The sequence below is a fragment of the Columba livia genome, chromosome W, assembly GCF_036013475.1.
Source record: "Columba livia isolate bColLiv1 breed racing homer chromosome W, bColLiv1.pat.W.v2, whole genome shotgun sequence".
In the NCBI taxonomy this organism is placed as follows: Eukaryota; Metazoa; Chordata; class Aves; order Columbiformes; family Columbidae; genus Columba; species Columba livia.
Window position 1 is genome coordinate 4,827,279 of NC_088641.1, and position 15,702 is coordinate 4,842,980.

The following is a 15,702-nucleotide window of genomic DNA, read 5'->3' on the forward strand; positions in this document are numbered from 1 at the left end:
ATGCTGCCAGAATTCATGAAGAATCTACAGTTTCTGTACCACTCAAAAGGTACAATAGGGTTCACAATCTTCATAATAGAGTGTATTCACCTCTCATGTAACTTCATTAATTCACATTAATTCACATATCTACATGTGGGGGACTACAGTGGGTCCATGGATTCCCTGATGGAGGGCATGGGGAACAGAAATTAGCCTTGAAGATATTAAGGCTTACCTGTGAGAAAGATGGGAGTAAAGGAGTATCTGGAGATATTAAGGTGTACCCGTGAGAGAGAAGGGAGTAAAAGAGTAACATTGATGACAGCAAAATGTTACTACTGCAACATGTAACCAATAGCAAAAAGACACATAAACTGGTAAAGACTATATAAAAAGGTGTTTGTGGCAATAAATGGAGACTGCTGTTTGTATATAAAGGGAACTTGGTCTGTGTCGTTTGTCCATCTCAACCGTGACATCTACAGCTGACTAGGCTAGAAAATATTCCTCAGGAGTTCTGGAAAAAAAAAAAAAAAAAAGCAAAATCCCACAACAAAACCAAACCCAAACAAACAAACAAACAAAAAACCCGAAACAAACTTTTAATTAAAAAAGGAGTGTCTGTCTTAGAAAGCATTATGCATACTTTCCTGGTTATCCAGATATCCAGACCCTTAGAAATAAAACCATTATTTTTTTAATTGTTACTTTATAATTTTCAGATACTAATACCAACTTTTATTAATAATAAAGTAGAACACACTTTTAGACACATTTTACATTATAGTTCAGCATTCGTCAGTAACACGTTTTTCATGTTACCATCATGCATTCTTAAATATGAATTCAGATTTCATATATTATCATCTATTTAGCTATCTGAATTAGCTGTAAGAAAAGAATTGTATTCTACTTCTAAAATTCAGTAGCTGAGACTGAACACTGTCAATGATGTGAGTTAATGCTTCAGGGCTAGAAATAAAACATTTGTAGCACTTGAAAACATGAGTTACTTTTCTTAATATTGCTGCTTCTAGGCAATTTTTATTTTCACAGTTTTTTGTTGTTGGCCTCCTTGTTTATGGAACAACTATGTCAAATACAGAAATGACATCAAAGACTATTTTTGAAAATTTAATTGATTTGCAAGTGCACAGCGGTAATGAAATGTCCCTTGCACAGGTCTGTATTTCCAAAGGGCATATAGTATAAGTGGAAATCGCGCTGCCTTGGAATTGCTTAGAGAACAGCTTCAGCCCCAGCATGACTTGGTACAACTTTCTAAAGCTGGATGAATAAGATTTGGGTTTCTGTCAAAGCAAGGGGCCATGTTTTCCCTTATGCCTGCCAGAATGCTGCTCTGCTTCCTCCTCTTCCTGCATGAGTGACGTCAGTTTTTCATATCAAATAAATAATACATCTGTAAACTTGTCTCCAGGTCACACTCATTCATGGCATTATGCAGGCTGTTGATTTTAAGACCTATATCTTCCTACAGAGACAACCTGCCAAGTCAAGGATGTATTTGGGCTGGCCCATCTCACAGGTCCCCAGGAAGGTTTGCTGGGGTCATGTTCATCCTCCTCTGCAAAAAAGACACAACTCCGTGAATTACACCTGGCCGCTTGAGGGACAGTCGCAGCCCCGCCCAGGCTATTGCGCGTTCGCGAGGCAGCCCGCACCCAGCCTAGCCCAGCCTGGCCCTCGCTGGTCACTATGGGACGCCTTCACCGGGCGAAGGGGGGGGGGGGGGCGCGCGGAGACCTGCTCCTGCCCAGGTTGGCGGCTTGACGCATGCGCAGAATTGGGCTGCGCAGTTACGGCGCTGCGCTGCATCTTACTTTCTTGCGTCGCTATATCTCAGATCGCGCTGTTATTTTTCTAGTCTCGTTATGGCCGATCTCCGCTTGAGGCAGATTAAGATCAAGACCGGCGTAGTGAGGCGGTGAGTGCGTGTGCGAGGCGGAGCTGTTGGGAGAGGCTGAAGGTAGTTACGCCGCTCCCGAGGGGGTGAGCGGGCTTGGTTCAGCTGCGAGCTCTGAGGGCGGTCTGAGCGGGGATGGAGCCCTGCCGCGGCCTCCTGGGGCTCCGCCGAGCCGAGCGGAGGAGCTGCCTGCGATCAGGGTTTTGTACGCGGCCGGCCGTGTCTGTTGCGGGGTCTGGGAGTTGCGCTGGGCCCTTTTGAGGTGGGGTGGGGCTGCTGTGATGTGCTGGAGGGTGGCCGTGGCACAAGTTCTGCCATGGCTGCCGATTTCTTCACCTTGTGCACGGTCGTCGGGAAAAGGCCTTTCTTCCCCGAGAACGCAATTAAACGGGAGATTTTGTCATGCTGCTCCGTCAGTGTTCAGAGCAGTCTCGCCCTATACCTTGCAGAGGCAGGAAGTCTTGCCTGTTTTACTGAAACAAATGTTGAATGGGATATTTGTGATTTGATAGTTCACACCACAAAAATGATGGAAAGTTCAGCACTTAAGTCTTGGTTTTGTCTAGATATAACACAGTCTTCATTTTTAAGAAAAGTTCCTCTTATTATGAGTGTAAGCGCAAGGCTTTGACATTAAATATTTGATCACATTGGAGTTTACTAAGGCTGCATCCTACTAAGACTGCACTGGCTTAAGGAGAGAAAGGAATTAGTGTGTGTGCTGGATCAGGATCTTAAGTAGTCCAGCTTCATACAATCAACTTTGCATTATTACTTATTTTAATTCAGCTAGTAATAGACTACCAGTAAAATGAGTACACTTTGTAACATCTCATTAGCTTTTAAGGGTTGGACTAGAGAAGTAAAATGGTGTATGGGAATTGTGGAAGATTGGGCCAGGAGGAGAAAGGTAAACATGCTAAAGTGACCCACAGCTGGGGTATATAGAAGGCACATACATCGCACTAATTGTTTTACTGACCTTGTGGGCTTGATAAGTAGAACCTGTGTGTGAGATAGGCCTGAGAGAAACCCTACAGTACCTTATCATGTCTGAGATTCCTGCTTTGTTTTGAGAAAGAGCAGAGCACAGCAAGAGGCTTTGTCTGCTCTAAGCCTTGAAATATAGGCGAGCACAGCCGGCCTAGTGATCTTCCAGCAAGGCTAAACTTACCAGCGCCTGCGTTCCCACTTACGTCACCTCTGTCTGGGAGCTTAGGTGTGGCTTTAGAGGTCCTCCAGTAGAGAGGTAACTAAAAACTTGCTCTTTGCAATTGCATTTGTGGCCTCTGGCTCTTGCGATGTGCCTGTGCTTGTGCACACAAATGTATACAGGATAATTATGTTTATGCCAGATAAAGACACTTTGAGTTCTCAAAAAAAACCAACAAAAAAACAAAAAAAAAAAAACAAAAACAAAACACCCCAAAAACCTCCAAACAAAAAACCCAAACAACAACAACAAAAAAAAAACACACAAAAAAACCCCTGTCAGAATGGGGAGCAATTCTCAAGTACTGCTATAAGCAAGAAATTTGTTATGTGACTGTAATGTCCCATATCCTGTCACTGTGCAGCTTGTGTGTTATTTTTAAGCTGGAAAGTTTTAGTGTGGTCTGATTGAGTGGCTTGGTGACTGCTTCTTGCTTTGGGTCCCTTTCATGACCTGTATTATGGTTGCTGGTCTTGCTGGACAGGGTTGTTGTAAATGTTCTCTTTGCATTTCTAAGTGGATGGTGGTTTGTGTCAGTTTTTGTAGATAAAGTATTCTGAGGTGTGGGAAAACTAGATTTACTTAGGTTAACTTTTTTCCGGTCTCTGTATTCTTTCTGTCAGTCAGAAGTATAATTTATTGGTGTTTAAGTACTTTTGAGAAAACTGTTGTATCTATGTATTGGGTTTATGTTGCAAGGTTTTGGTAGTGAAGAAGACTCTTTGTTGGTCCATGGTATCTTAAGGTAATATAAATCTGAGCTACTGTGTTACAGCCTCTTGTCCAGCAAAAGGACTTATGTGAGCGCACATCTATATATTTCAGGGAGCTGATCCACTGAAAAATAACACAGACTTAAAAAACCAAAATTGTTATTTTGAAGGATGAGGCCTGCCTGGACCAGCTTGCCATGCTGCTGTATATGTTTCAGGGCTAGTACAAAGAAAGTGATGAAAACATCTGGGAAAATCATATGAGTGGAATCAGCAGGATTCAGATTTGCTTTTGGAGAATGGCTGTGTGAATAAGAAAGTAAATAGCTTATGCTTGTTGTGTGATAACTATATGTAAATCCACAGTTACTCTATAGCGGCTGGCATACTGTAAGTGAAGATAACTTTTTTTTTTTTTAAAGTTATCTTATACTCCCTGTGGGGGAGATGATACAGCAGCAGCTCCCACTTATGTAGCAGTTGCACACATATGCAAGAAGAGGTGTGGCTCTACCTCACTCCACCCTTCTCCAACTAGAAGCCTAGTTCTGTACTATAGTGAATGTGCATGTGACTTGAGTCAACTTAGGAACATTAATATTGTCTTCTCATTTGGGACTAGAGCAACTATATAGGTATTTATTAGTAGTGTGTGAGAGGACTCATGTAGAGGCTTGTTAAACATGCCATAAAGTGACTGACTTAACATTTTGATTAATTTTCCTTATTTTTTTTTCTGAATTTGCAGTTTAGAAAAGTGCATTGAACATGCTTGAAAAACAGTAAATTCAGTGCTCAGGCTGTGAGAGTATATAGAAAAAGATAAGGGTCAAGAACCATTAGGATGTATTGAACTTTTTGGCACTTTGTCTTTTTTTAATCATCTGCTGTAGCCCATTCTTTTCTCTCATCAGTTACCTAACACATCACTTTTTTTCAAACTAAGATCAAAGCAGCTGTTTAATGTGGGATTTTTTTAATGTGTGTGTGGGTTTGTTGTTTTTTTTTGTTGTTGTTGTTTGGTTGGTTTTGCTTTGGTTTTTTTTTTGTTTTGTTTTTTTTTAAGCTATATATCATATATTCTTTGTGTACCCCTCTCAAGAGGCTATATTGTAGATTGTGGATACTTTACTTACTTTCATTGATACATGACAATGTAAGAAGTATGAAATAAATAAATTTGAATTAGAAACAGGGAGAACCTTTTGCTTTTTCTGACAAATTGGACAGCCAGGCTCTTGGTGATTGCATACTTTGGTTAGCCAGTCTTTCAACAAAGTAGATTTGATGAGCGTGAATAATAATGTTTGCTGTACTTGTGGCTTATGTCCTAACATGCAATGCTTCTGTTTAATCACTTCAAAGTGAGGATCAGATATAACATTGGTGCATTACTTGATGAGGTTGGTCACCTCACAAATAGGCGTGTAGAAAAGTAGAAATGTTTAATGCCTTATTTGCCTTTGTCTTTAACACTGATGATGAGCTCTGGGACTCCTGGAGCCCTGTGTTGGAAGACCACAACTGGGGGGATGATAAACTCCCAACCGATCCTGAACTTGTTCAAGACTTGTTGCTCCAGCTGGATGCACATAAATCTATGGGACCTGATGGGATTCATCCCAGGGTACTGAAAGAGCTGGCCGATGTTGTTACAGGACCTCTCTCCATTATTTTTCAATGGTCTTGGGAGGTTGGAGAGATCCTGGTCAACTGGAAGCTGGCAAATGTCCCAGTTTTCAAGAGGGGTAAGAAGGAAGACCCTGGTAAGTACAGGCCTGTCAGTCCAACTTGAGTGCCTCGTAAAATTATGGAGAAAGTTATTCTTGGAGTTTTTGAAAAACACTTGAAAGACAATGCTGTCATTGGTCATAGCCAGCACAGGTTCACAAGGGGAAAGTCCTGCTTAACCAACTTAATTTCCTTTTATGACAAGGTCACACATCTAGTTGACCAAGGGAAGCAAGTAGATGTGTGTTTTGGATTTTAGTAAAGCTTTTGATACAGTGTCTTGCAGTATCCTTCTGGACAAAATGTCTAGCATACAGCTAGACAAGTCCATAATATGATGGGTGAGCAGTTGGCTGACAGGTCTTTCAGGGCTGAAAGAGTTATAGTAAATGGAGTTACATTAGGCTGGCATCCAGTCACCAGTGGGGTTCCCCAGGGCTCAGTTTTAAGGCTAGTGCAGTTTAATGTTTTTATAAATGATCTGGATGCAGGAATCAAATGTAATGAATTTTGCCAAAGATATTAAGCTAGGAGGAGCTGTGGACTCTCTTGAAGGGTAGAGAAGCATCACAGAGAGATCTTGATAGACTAGAGAGCTGGGCAATCACCAACCATATGAAGTTTAACAGGACCAGGTACTGGATTCTGCACCTGGGACAGGGTAATCCTGGTTATATGTACAATTTAGGAGACAAGGCTGGACAAAAGCCCTGCAGAAAGGGATCTGAGAGTCTGGGTTGATGGCAAGTTGGATGAGTCAACAGTGTGTCCTGGCAGCCAAAAGGGCCAACCAGGTCCTGGGGTGCAACAAGCACAGCATAGCTAGCCGGTCAAGGGATGCAGTTGTCCCCCTCTATGCTGCACTGGTGCGGCCCCACCTCAAATACTGTGTGCAGTTCTGGGCACCTCAGTATAAGAAGGACATCCAACTATTAAAGTGCATCCAGAGGAGAGTGACCAAGATAGTGAAAGGTCTTAGAGAGCAGTGTAGGGGAAAGGGACCTGGGGGTCTTGGTGGACAGCAGGATGACCATGAGCCAGCACTGTGCCCTTGTGGCCAGGAAGGCAAATGGCATCCTGGGGTGTATTACAAGGGGGATGGTTAGTAGATCGAGAGAGGTTCTCCTCCCCCTCTAGTTTGCTCTGGTGAGACCACATCTGGAATATTGTGTCCAGTTCTGAGCCCCTCAGTTCAAGAAGGACAGGGAACTGCTGGAGAGAGTCCAGCGCAGGGCAACAAAGATGATTAAGGGAGTGGAGCATCTCCCTTATGAGGAAAGGCTGAGGGAGCTGGGTCTCTTTAGCTTGGAGAAGAGGAGACTGAGGGGTGACCTTATTAATGTTTACAGATATATAAAGGGTGAGTGTCAGGAGGGTGGAGCCAGGCTCTTCTCAGTGATAAGCAACGGTGGGACAAGGGGTAATGGGTTCAAATTGGAACACAAGAGGTTCCACTTAAATTTGAGAAGAAACTTCTTCTCAGTGAGGGTAACAGAACACTGGAACAGGCTGCCCAGGGGGGTTGTGGAGTCTCCTACTCTGGAGGCATTCAAGACCTGCCTGGACGCCTTCCTGTATAACCTCATCTAGATGTTCCTGCTCTGGCAGGGGGATTGGACTAGATGATCTTTTGAGGTCCCTTCCAATCCCTAACATCCTGTGATTCTTGAGGACAAGACTTATGAGTAATGGATGAGGTCACTTGGCTTGTTCAGCTTGGAGAAGAGAAGGCTGAGGGGTGACCTCATTGCAGTGTACAACTTGCTCAAGGGGGGCAGTGCAGGGAGAGGTGCTGATCTCATCTCTCTGGTGGCCAGGAGTAGGACATGAGGAAATGGAATGAAGCTGCATTAGGGGAAAATTCAGATTGGATATTTGGAAAAGGTTCTTAATTGAGAAGATGGTTGGTCACTGGAACAGGCTTTGCAGGGAAGTGGTCATGGCACCAAGCCTGTCAAGAGTTCAAGCAGTGTCTGGATGATGCTCTTAGTCATATGGTTTAGTTTTAGGTATTCCTGCAAGGAGCAGGGAGTTTGACTCTGATCCTTATGGGTTGCTTTGAACTGAAGATATTCTGTGATTTTTGTGACTCAAAATAGTCTTACTCTTAATAAATCTAAACTCGGGCTGCTGGATAGTGAGGGAATTGATTGAAGTGGGTTTGTGTGTGTGTGTGTTTTTTTTTTTTTTTTTTTTTTTCCTAAAAATATCTTGTACTCATTTCAGTTTGGCAATGGTTTAAAAAACTACTGCGAACAAAGTTGGGATGTGAAAATAGCACTGGCATTTGCCCGTAGTTTCCATCTGATTAAATGGAAGTGACACCACTAGATTAGGATGAGATTAAGACAGTTCGCATTGCAATTGTGTTAGTTTAACTTGAACAATCTTTTAACACTCTTGTTTAAATGTGGCTGACATACCATAATTACAAATCTGCAAGCCTTGATTATAGAATTTTGAGTCATGAATCTATGGGGAAAGTGTATTGTTTTTTTGTCAGGCAACCCTTTTTTAAAACCACCTTTTTAAAACTCTAGAATCTTCCTAAGATGTTCTTTTACCTGTAGGACTGGTATTGATGCTGGGTTTTTTTCTCTCTGTAAAATATTCTCACATTGCTAAGCAACTTCCATTGTGATTTCCCCTCTTCCCCCCCCCCCCCCCCCCAGCACAGAAAGTTCTATAAGTTACACAAAACTGTTGGTTTCTTTTAAAATATAAATGTAAACAGTTATTTTAATTATTTTACTGGTGGGTTCAGGATACATTTTGTGCAGGTGAAGTATTGCAGGGAATGCAGACATTTATTTTGCTCTGTAGTGACTATTGCTAATTCAAACATAGAACTGTTTAATTTTATTGGTTACTCAAGAAAGTTGCTATTTTTGGTGTAAATCACAAATTTTCTTGATCTTCTTTCCACCATATGAATTATGGTCACTTTCTTGCTTGTTTCTGATTAGCCATAGGCACCAGTCATGATTCTTATCCTCAGTATATTGATAAGAAACTCATGTCTTCTTTCTTTATTCCCATAATAATTACAAGATTGTATGCAGCGACTGCTTTTTAGCTCAATTAATGGGAAGGGCTAGGATATCCTACATTATATGAGTATTGAGGAATGATCTGCAGAACTGCTCAGCTATACTGAGTCAGCATGATAAAGATATTTAATGTTTACACTGCATGTCTAAGAGCGCAGGAATTCAGGTGGGGTGAATATATTGCATGCACTGTCAGATACAAGCTGTGACTATATCCAAATTAAATAACCCATCTTAGAGTGCAGGAGCATTGTGTAGCTGTTGTCTAGGGTTGTCACCAGCTCAGTCCTGGAGTCTTAACAGCTCAGCCCGTAAACTTGGGTTCAGTGCTAGCCAAATGTGGTGGTTGTGGTCCAGAGCTACTTAGATACATTTTAAGTACCTTCTGTAGTGCTTCTGGCATGAGGATTAGATATAAAAAGTCCCATGTTGGCCCTGTGGTTGAAGGCTGCTTCAGTTTTTTAGACTTAATAATTTAGTCTCCATCCCATGTAAAAACTGCTTTATGTGAACTCTGAGAGAGAAGAGTGGACCTGCGTTTACACAGTGCTGTCTGAGTTAGCATCTCAGGCATACATAGTTGCCAACCCAGATAATTAGTTTAAGGGTAATTGCAAGTTGACTCTAGTCTCCAGAAACAAAGCTACTTGTTTGAAGGGGTTCCTACTTCCCTGTGTTCTTCAATGCATTCTTTCTTTTAAACCTCAGGAATACCACAGTACCCACACAGATTTTTTTTTTTTTTTAATTTTTTTTTTTTTTAAGCTGCGAGAAGAGCACAGTGGTTGCTGTGAAAATTGCATGGTATTTTTTGTGCTTCAAAAAAAAAAATAAAATTATTTCATTTGTTTTACCTTTTGAGCAGACCTGAACACTGGTTTCTTTATAGAAGCATCTCACAAATTTAAGTTAATAATGGTCAGACCTTTAAAAGATTGCCTCCTTCACATCCCTTCCTCCATCCCATTACCTTTTCTAAAAAAAAAAAAAGCCTCTAGTGAAACACGTGATTCTGGCATCTGATTGGTTTTGTGTTTACAATTATCTTCTGCCTCCTGAGGCAAAACTGTATTGTGATTGACCATAGTAATCTATTGATGTAATAATCTTAATTGATAGAACTATGTCACACATCAACTAGGTTTATCACCATAGGTGTCAGTAGTGATTCTGTGTTGAGGAAGGAATTTTTTTTTTTTTTTTTTTAGCAAGTACATATGTGAAACTGGCTTTGCAACATTACATTCTTTCAGCAACCTTTCAAAAGTTTGGAAATACTGTAGTTGCAGTTGCTTGGCAACCCTAGTTTGGTGCCATTATGCCAATGTGTAGTACTATTGTTTTGTTTTTCATTGTACATATTTTTTTTCATGGCATTCTCAACCATGGCATGGAGCCACATATTCAACTATGTCAATAAAACAGTTGCTAATTCATGCAAAATTATTATTTACATGTGGCTCTATGGGAAAAACTAAATTATTATATTAAACTTATGGTAGCGCTTTGTATACAGAAGATACTGCACTAACAACCCTGTCTTGACATCCTGTCTTGAATTTGAGTTAAGTATTATTAAATTATATGTACCATATAGGTGAAAATCTCATTCAGGATCAGGAGGCCCATTGTATTTTCTTTAAATTGTATTCAGTCTCTTTCCTGATGCATTGTGAATTGACTACACACATTATGACTTCAGTTCTATCTAATTATGATCACTACTTTGATACTTCCAGTTGGTTAACCCCAGATTTTAGGGGAGGCGGGAGAAGTAGATTCTATGCCTTTTCTCCAAAACGAAGGTCTTGACTGAAGATGATGACTCTGTGGGGTTATAGAAGGGAAAATGAAGCTGTCTGTGGTAACCCCAATTGCCACAACAGTGACCCTGTTTTTGTTTTTCCTTCTCGAGAAGTGAAGTTCTCAGGCTCCTTAGCATTTATAACTTTCAACTTCTGTCCTGTTCCATTCCATATCCTCCTCTCCCAGAATTTTTGCCACTCCAGAGCCTCTTCAGGATGGGCTGGTAGACTTCTTATTTCTCTCTAACTCTTGTCTTCAGTTTATCAGAGATGCTCTTTCAGTTTTCTTGGTTCAGTACCCAACCTCTTTTCCCCCAGCCATCCAAGTTGCTTCTTTCAGTACATCAGCAAATATTTCATCTCTGGCTAGCATCTTTCTGCTTTTCAAGTAGTCCATAAATTAAGATCTTTCACTCTGGTTGCATCTGTTGAATCCTTCCATTCCTTGCTTCCTCTCTCCCCCTCCATGCTCCCACTGGCTGCTGACATTGAATGATGCCCTAACTCATCAGACTTTCTCAGCGGGGCAAAAGGGGAACTTCAGCTATTGCTATGGCAAGGATGTAAAAAAACCTGCAAGAATATATTGCAAGAGCAGGAAAATGAGAAGTGAAGACAATGTGAAGCCCTGGAGATTCAGAGAAATCTCAAATTTAAAAATGGTATAATTTTCCTTTTTTACTAATAAGAGATGCTGTAAAAATGTTAAAACCAAGTCATTTTAAAATTAAAATAATTTTCTAACTTAAAAAAGCAAAACTAACTGATTTTCATAGTCTTCATGGTAGTAGTCCCTGATAAATGCCAAGCCTGCAAATTTAACCTGAAAATGTCATGGTAACTCAGTTCTGTAAGCTGTAGATGCAGGGAGGGGTATGTGTGGTAAAAATAATGCGTATACTTGTGTGTGGTTACATCTTGACTCTTTTAGAGAAAGATAATATTTTATGTTGATTTTGTCACTATCAAGAAAATGAATGCATAAATTTGAGAGATCCTGTCCCAATCAGAAAGTAGTCAGTTACTCACGGCTAAGAAAATATGGCAGTTGGTGATAACTCTGTCAAGTACTGTATTTCTTTCCTTCTTCCTTCCTTGACTTTTCTTCTTAGGCCTTGGCCTGTAATTTGTGTGCGCTTATGTATCTTCAGTGAGACCAAGAATGTGCATAAGTTGCAAGATTTAAGACCTGATATTTTAAGCTCTGCAGGTAGTGATTTACGTAGCACCAATGTTATTGCAGTTTTTTAATTACTTCTGCTATAATTGTGCATAATATTAATACAAGGATTTTATTATACTGTAACAAAAAAATACCATGTACAGTTACACTAGTATGGATTTTTAGGTTTTAACTAAGTCAGAATAGCTATTTCACTATCTGCTCAATACATCCTGTCAGCTTTGGGTTTTCTGTGTGCTTAGGTTGAATCCATGGTATTGTCACGGAACAGTGATTTAGTTTCCTATTTGCCGCAGAGCACTGTTTAGATCACTTAAAGAAAAGTGTGACTTAACAGTTTGATGGCAAGGTTCACTCTGTTGCTTACTGCATGGAGGAAATATGCCAAACAGAGTTGGGTGAGAGTTGTTTTAGAGAGATTTATATGGGGACAGGAGATGCAAAAGGGTAGAGGAAGGCCCTCCTATTGAGTCACGAGGTTCAGAATGGACTCCCTTGCTTTCTGAACTCCTTAGAGAGGAGTCTAGATGTGGCTAGAGCCAAACTTAGTCCCAGGTTTGGTCAACAGTTCATGCCTAAGAGACATGGAGGGTAAGGGAACACAGGTAAGGGATTATATGTGTTTATGGCCGAAGGATTCTGTGTGTGTACCTGATTCCTTATACTGCTTGGGTAGGATTTCAAAGTTTGATCATTTGGCATCTCAACCTGCTTAGGGGTCTGGTGCCAGGTTGCTCTAGAGTCTGGATCCTAGGTCTCTTGAAGCAAATTCTCAGGCATCAAAGTACATGGAAATAAAAAATTTAATGGAGTAGTACAGCAACAGGGTTGACTCAAGCTGGATGCCTTCACAGAGGTGCCGAACTGAGAAGTCCCTGGGTAATAATACCCTTACAGACTACCTGCTCTTCACACAACAATTCAGTCCGATAGTAATATTTGAGTCTGGGGTCGTCTTGCTTCTCACTGGATTCTTTCACTGACCTCTTGTTTTGTTTAGCTGCAGACATTGTCCATAGCTGCTTTGCGCTGTCCTTGAAAGTGTTATTCTGTCCAAACGTATCCTGTTTTGCTCAGCAAAGTGCAAAACAGGCCTTATCTTGCAGATGTCCATGATGGTCTGTAGCTGCTTCGTTTTCATTAAGTAGATAAAAGTTTGGTGAATGTAAGCAGAACTTTACAAGGTACAGCTTAAGATCTCAGCAAATTTAGCTTACTAAGTAACACAAAGCAGACAGTATATTAAAAATCATATGACCTTATAATTTGAAGAGATTCTTTCTATTTGAAATGCACTTAAGCTAAATGATTAATATTAAACTTAAATTGGGCTCATCCAGTGATCTGCGATAAGTAAATTCACAGAATCACAGAATGTTAGGGATTGGAAGGGACCTCAAAAGATCATCTAGTCCAATCCCCCCGCCGGAGCAGGAACACCTAGATGAGGTTACACAGGAAGGCGTCCAGGTGAGTTTTGAATGCCTCCAGAGTAGGAGACTCCACAACCCCCCTGGGCAGCCTGTTCCAGTGTTCTGTTACCCTCACTGAGAAGAAGTTTCTTCTCAAATTTAAGTGGAACCTCTTGTGTTCCAATTTGAACCCATTACCCCTTGTCTTACCATTGGTTGTCACCAAGAAGAGCCTGGCTCCATCCTCGTGACACTCACCCTTTATATATCTGTAAACATTAATAAGGTCACCCCTCAGTCTCCTCTTCTCCAAGCTAAAGAGACCCAGCTCCCTCAGCCTTTCCTCATAAGGGAGATGCTCCACTCCCTTAATCATCTTTGTTGCCCTGCGCTGGACTCTCTCTAGCAGTTCCTTGTCCTTCTTGAACTGAGAGGCCCAGAACTGGACACAGTATTCCAGATGTGGTCTCACCAGGGCAGAGTAGAGGGGAAGGAGAACCTCTCTTGACCTACTAACCACCCCCCTTCTGATACACCCCAGGATGCCATTGTGGCCTTCTTGGCCAACTTGATCATTTCATGATCGCTGTGCCCAAGACAGCCTCCAACCATCACATCACCCACAAGTCCTTCTCTGTTTGCAAACAACAGGTCCAGTGGGGCACCTTTCCTTGTTGTCTCACTGACCAGCTGTGTCAGGAAGTTGTCTTCCGTACACTCCAGGAACCTCCTAGATTGTTTCTTTTCTGCTGTCTTGTATTTCCAGCAGACATCTGGTAAGTTAAATTCCCTTATGAGAATAAGGGCTAGAGATTGTAAGACTTCTCCCAACTCACTGCAGAATATTTCATTGGCCTCTTCATCCTGTTTGGGTGGTCTGTAACAGACTCCCACCAGGATATCTGCCTTGTTGGCCTTCCTCCTGATTCTTACCCATAAGCACTCAAGCTTATTATTAGTGTCATGAAGCTCTAGACAGTTAAACCACCCTCTAACATACAGAGTTACCCCACCACCTCTCTTTCCTTGCCTATCCCCTCTGAAGACTTTATAGCTGTCAATTGCAGCCCTCCAGTTATGGGAGTCATCCCACTGTGTTTCTGTGATGGCAACTGTATCACAGTTTTCCTGCTGCACAATGGCTTCCAGCTTCTCCTGTTTGTTGCCCATGCTGCATGCATTGGTATAGATTTGCTTCATTTGGGCTACTGATCCCACCACCTTTTTTTGGGGAGAAGCACTATTTCCTATGAGACTGTGCTTCTGTGGTTTCTAACACATCAGTAACTCTTGCGTCTTTGCTGCTATGTTGATCTCCATCCCCTACCTTCACTGAGATGACTGACTGAAGGACCTTGCTAGCACCCCATTCCCCAAACACTGGTGTGCTGCCACCAGATTTAACTCTATTGAGTGTGGTTTTATCCATTTCCCCCTTTACATGTAGTTTAAAGCTTTTTCAGTGAGCCCTGCTAACTCCTGTCCAAGGATCCTTTCCCTCCCTTTGAGACAGGTGCACTCCATTTGTTTTCCCGATGACACCAGTCTCACAGCCAGGTATTGATCTGATGGGTCTTCCTGTATCTTCCCTCATCGTACCGTGCAACTGAGGGGGCAGAGGAGAACACTACTTGTGCTCCTGATCCCTTAACCAGTTATCCCGAGGCCCTAAAGTCCCTCTTGATTGCCTTTGGATTTCCTATTTCAACCTCATTGCTGCCCACCTGAAAAATCAATAACAGATAATAATCTGAGTGCCTTACCAGGGCAGGAAGTTTTCTCTTCACATCTTTAACCCTGGCCCCAGGGAGGCAGCAGACTTCCCTAAGAAGTGGGTCCAGTCTGCATATTGGGCCTTCTGTTCCCTTCAGAAGGGAGTCTCCTATGATAACAACCTGCCTTTTTTTCTTTATAGAAGCAGTTTTGATGGAGGGTGTAGACCAACTTGACCTCTGTGACATCTCCAACTTAGTTGAGCCATCTTCCTCAGTATTGTTGTTTCCATTTGCAGAGCCTCATACTTGTTGTGCAAGGAAACCTGGAAAGGTGGGATAGTTACAGCAGAGATCCTCCTTCTGTGCCAGGCAGGGAGATGTTGCCATTGTCCTATATCCCTTGAGTCACTATGTTCTGCCATGTAGAGAGAGGATAAGGAGTCATGTATCATGCACCCTGTCTGCCTGCTGGGCCTGCCTTAGGGAAGGTAGGGTGTAACTTCAGTAGTCTATCTCCCTCTCGCTCTTGCTGATATTTCTCAACCTTCCTCTACCTGGGCATAACTCCCACAGGTGTGTGGTGTGCTTACTGCTGCCACCTGGTATTGATGTAAGGGCAGGGCACACCCTGCAGCCCAACACCTGGGTGGCAGCATCTTCCCATTGGATCTGGGTCTGGGCAGCTGTATCACTTGAGGTGGATGCTGACCTTACAGAAGCCATGGCTTTCTGCTGTATGGATACCATTGCTCCATAATCAAGCTGGCAAAGCTTCTCCACCCTCCCTGTGCGCCCTTCTGCACAAACTGCCACACCATGCTCTGTTTGCCTACTCTGGTCCCAGTGGTCCTGGTCACTACCACTTCTTAGGCTGCTTTTTATAGGCATGGGGGGTGGTCACTATTTCTCTGGCGATGCCCAGGTCTTGTCAGTGTCTCCCACAAGAGAGCTGCCAATTCCTGGTGGGTCTCTCT

General features: G+C 42.1%; 1 protein-coding gene across 1 annotated transcript in view; it reads left to right on the plus strand.

Moving 5' to 3' along the window:
- Nucleotides 1-1,682: 1,682 nt before the first annotated feature.
- Nucleotides 1,683-15,702, plus strand: part of LOC135577062 (tubulin-specific chaperone A-like) — a 46,824-nt gene continuing 32,804 nt past the window's right edge. Inside the window, exon 1 of the mRNA XM_065044715.1 lies at nucleotides 1,683-1,927. Within this exon, the coding sequence (XP_064900787.1) occupies nucleotides 1,875-1,927 (53 nt within the window). The 5' untranslated portion in view covers nucleotides 1,683-1,874. The remainder of the gene's footprint in view (nucleotides 1,928-15,702) is intronic.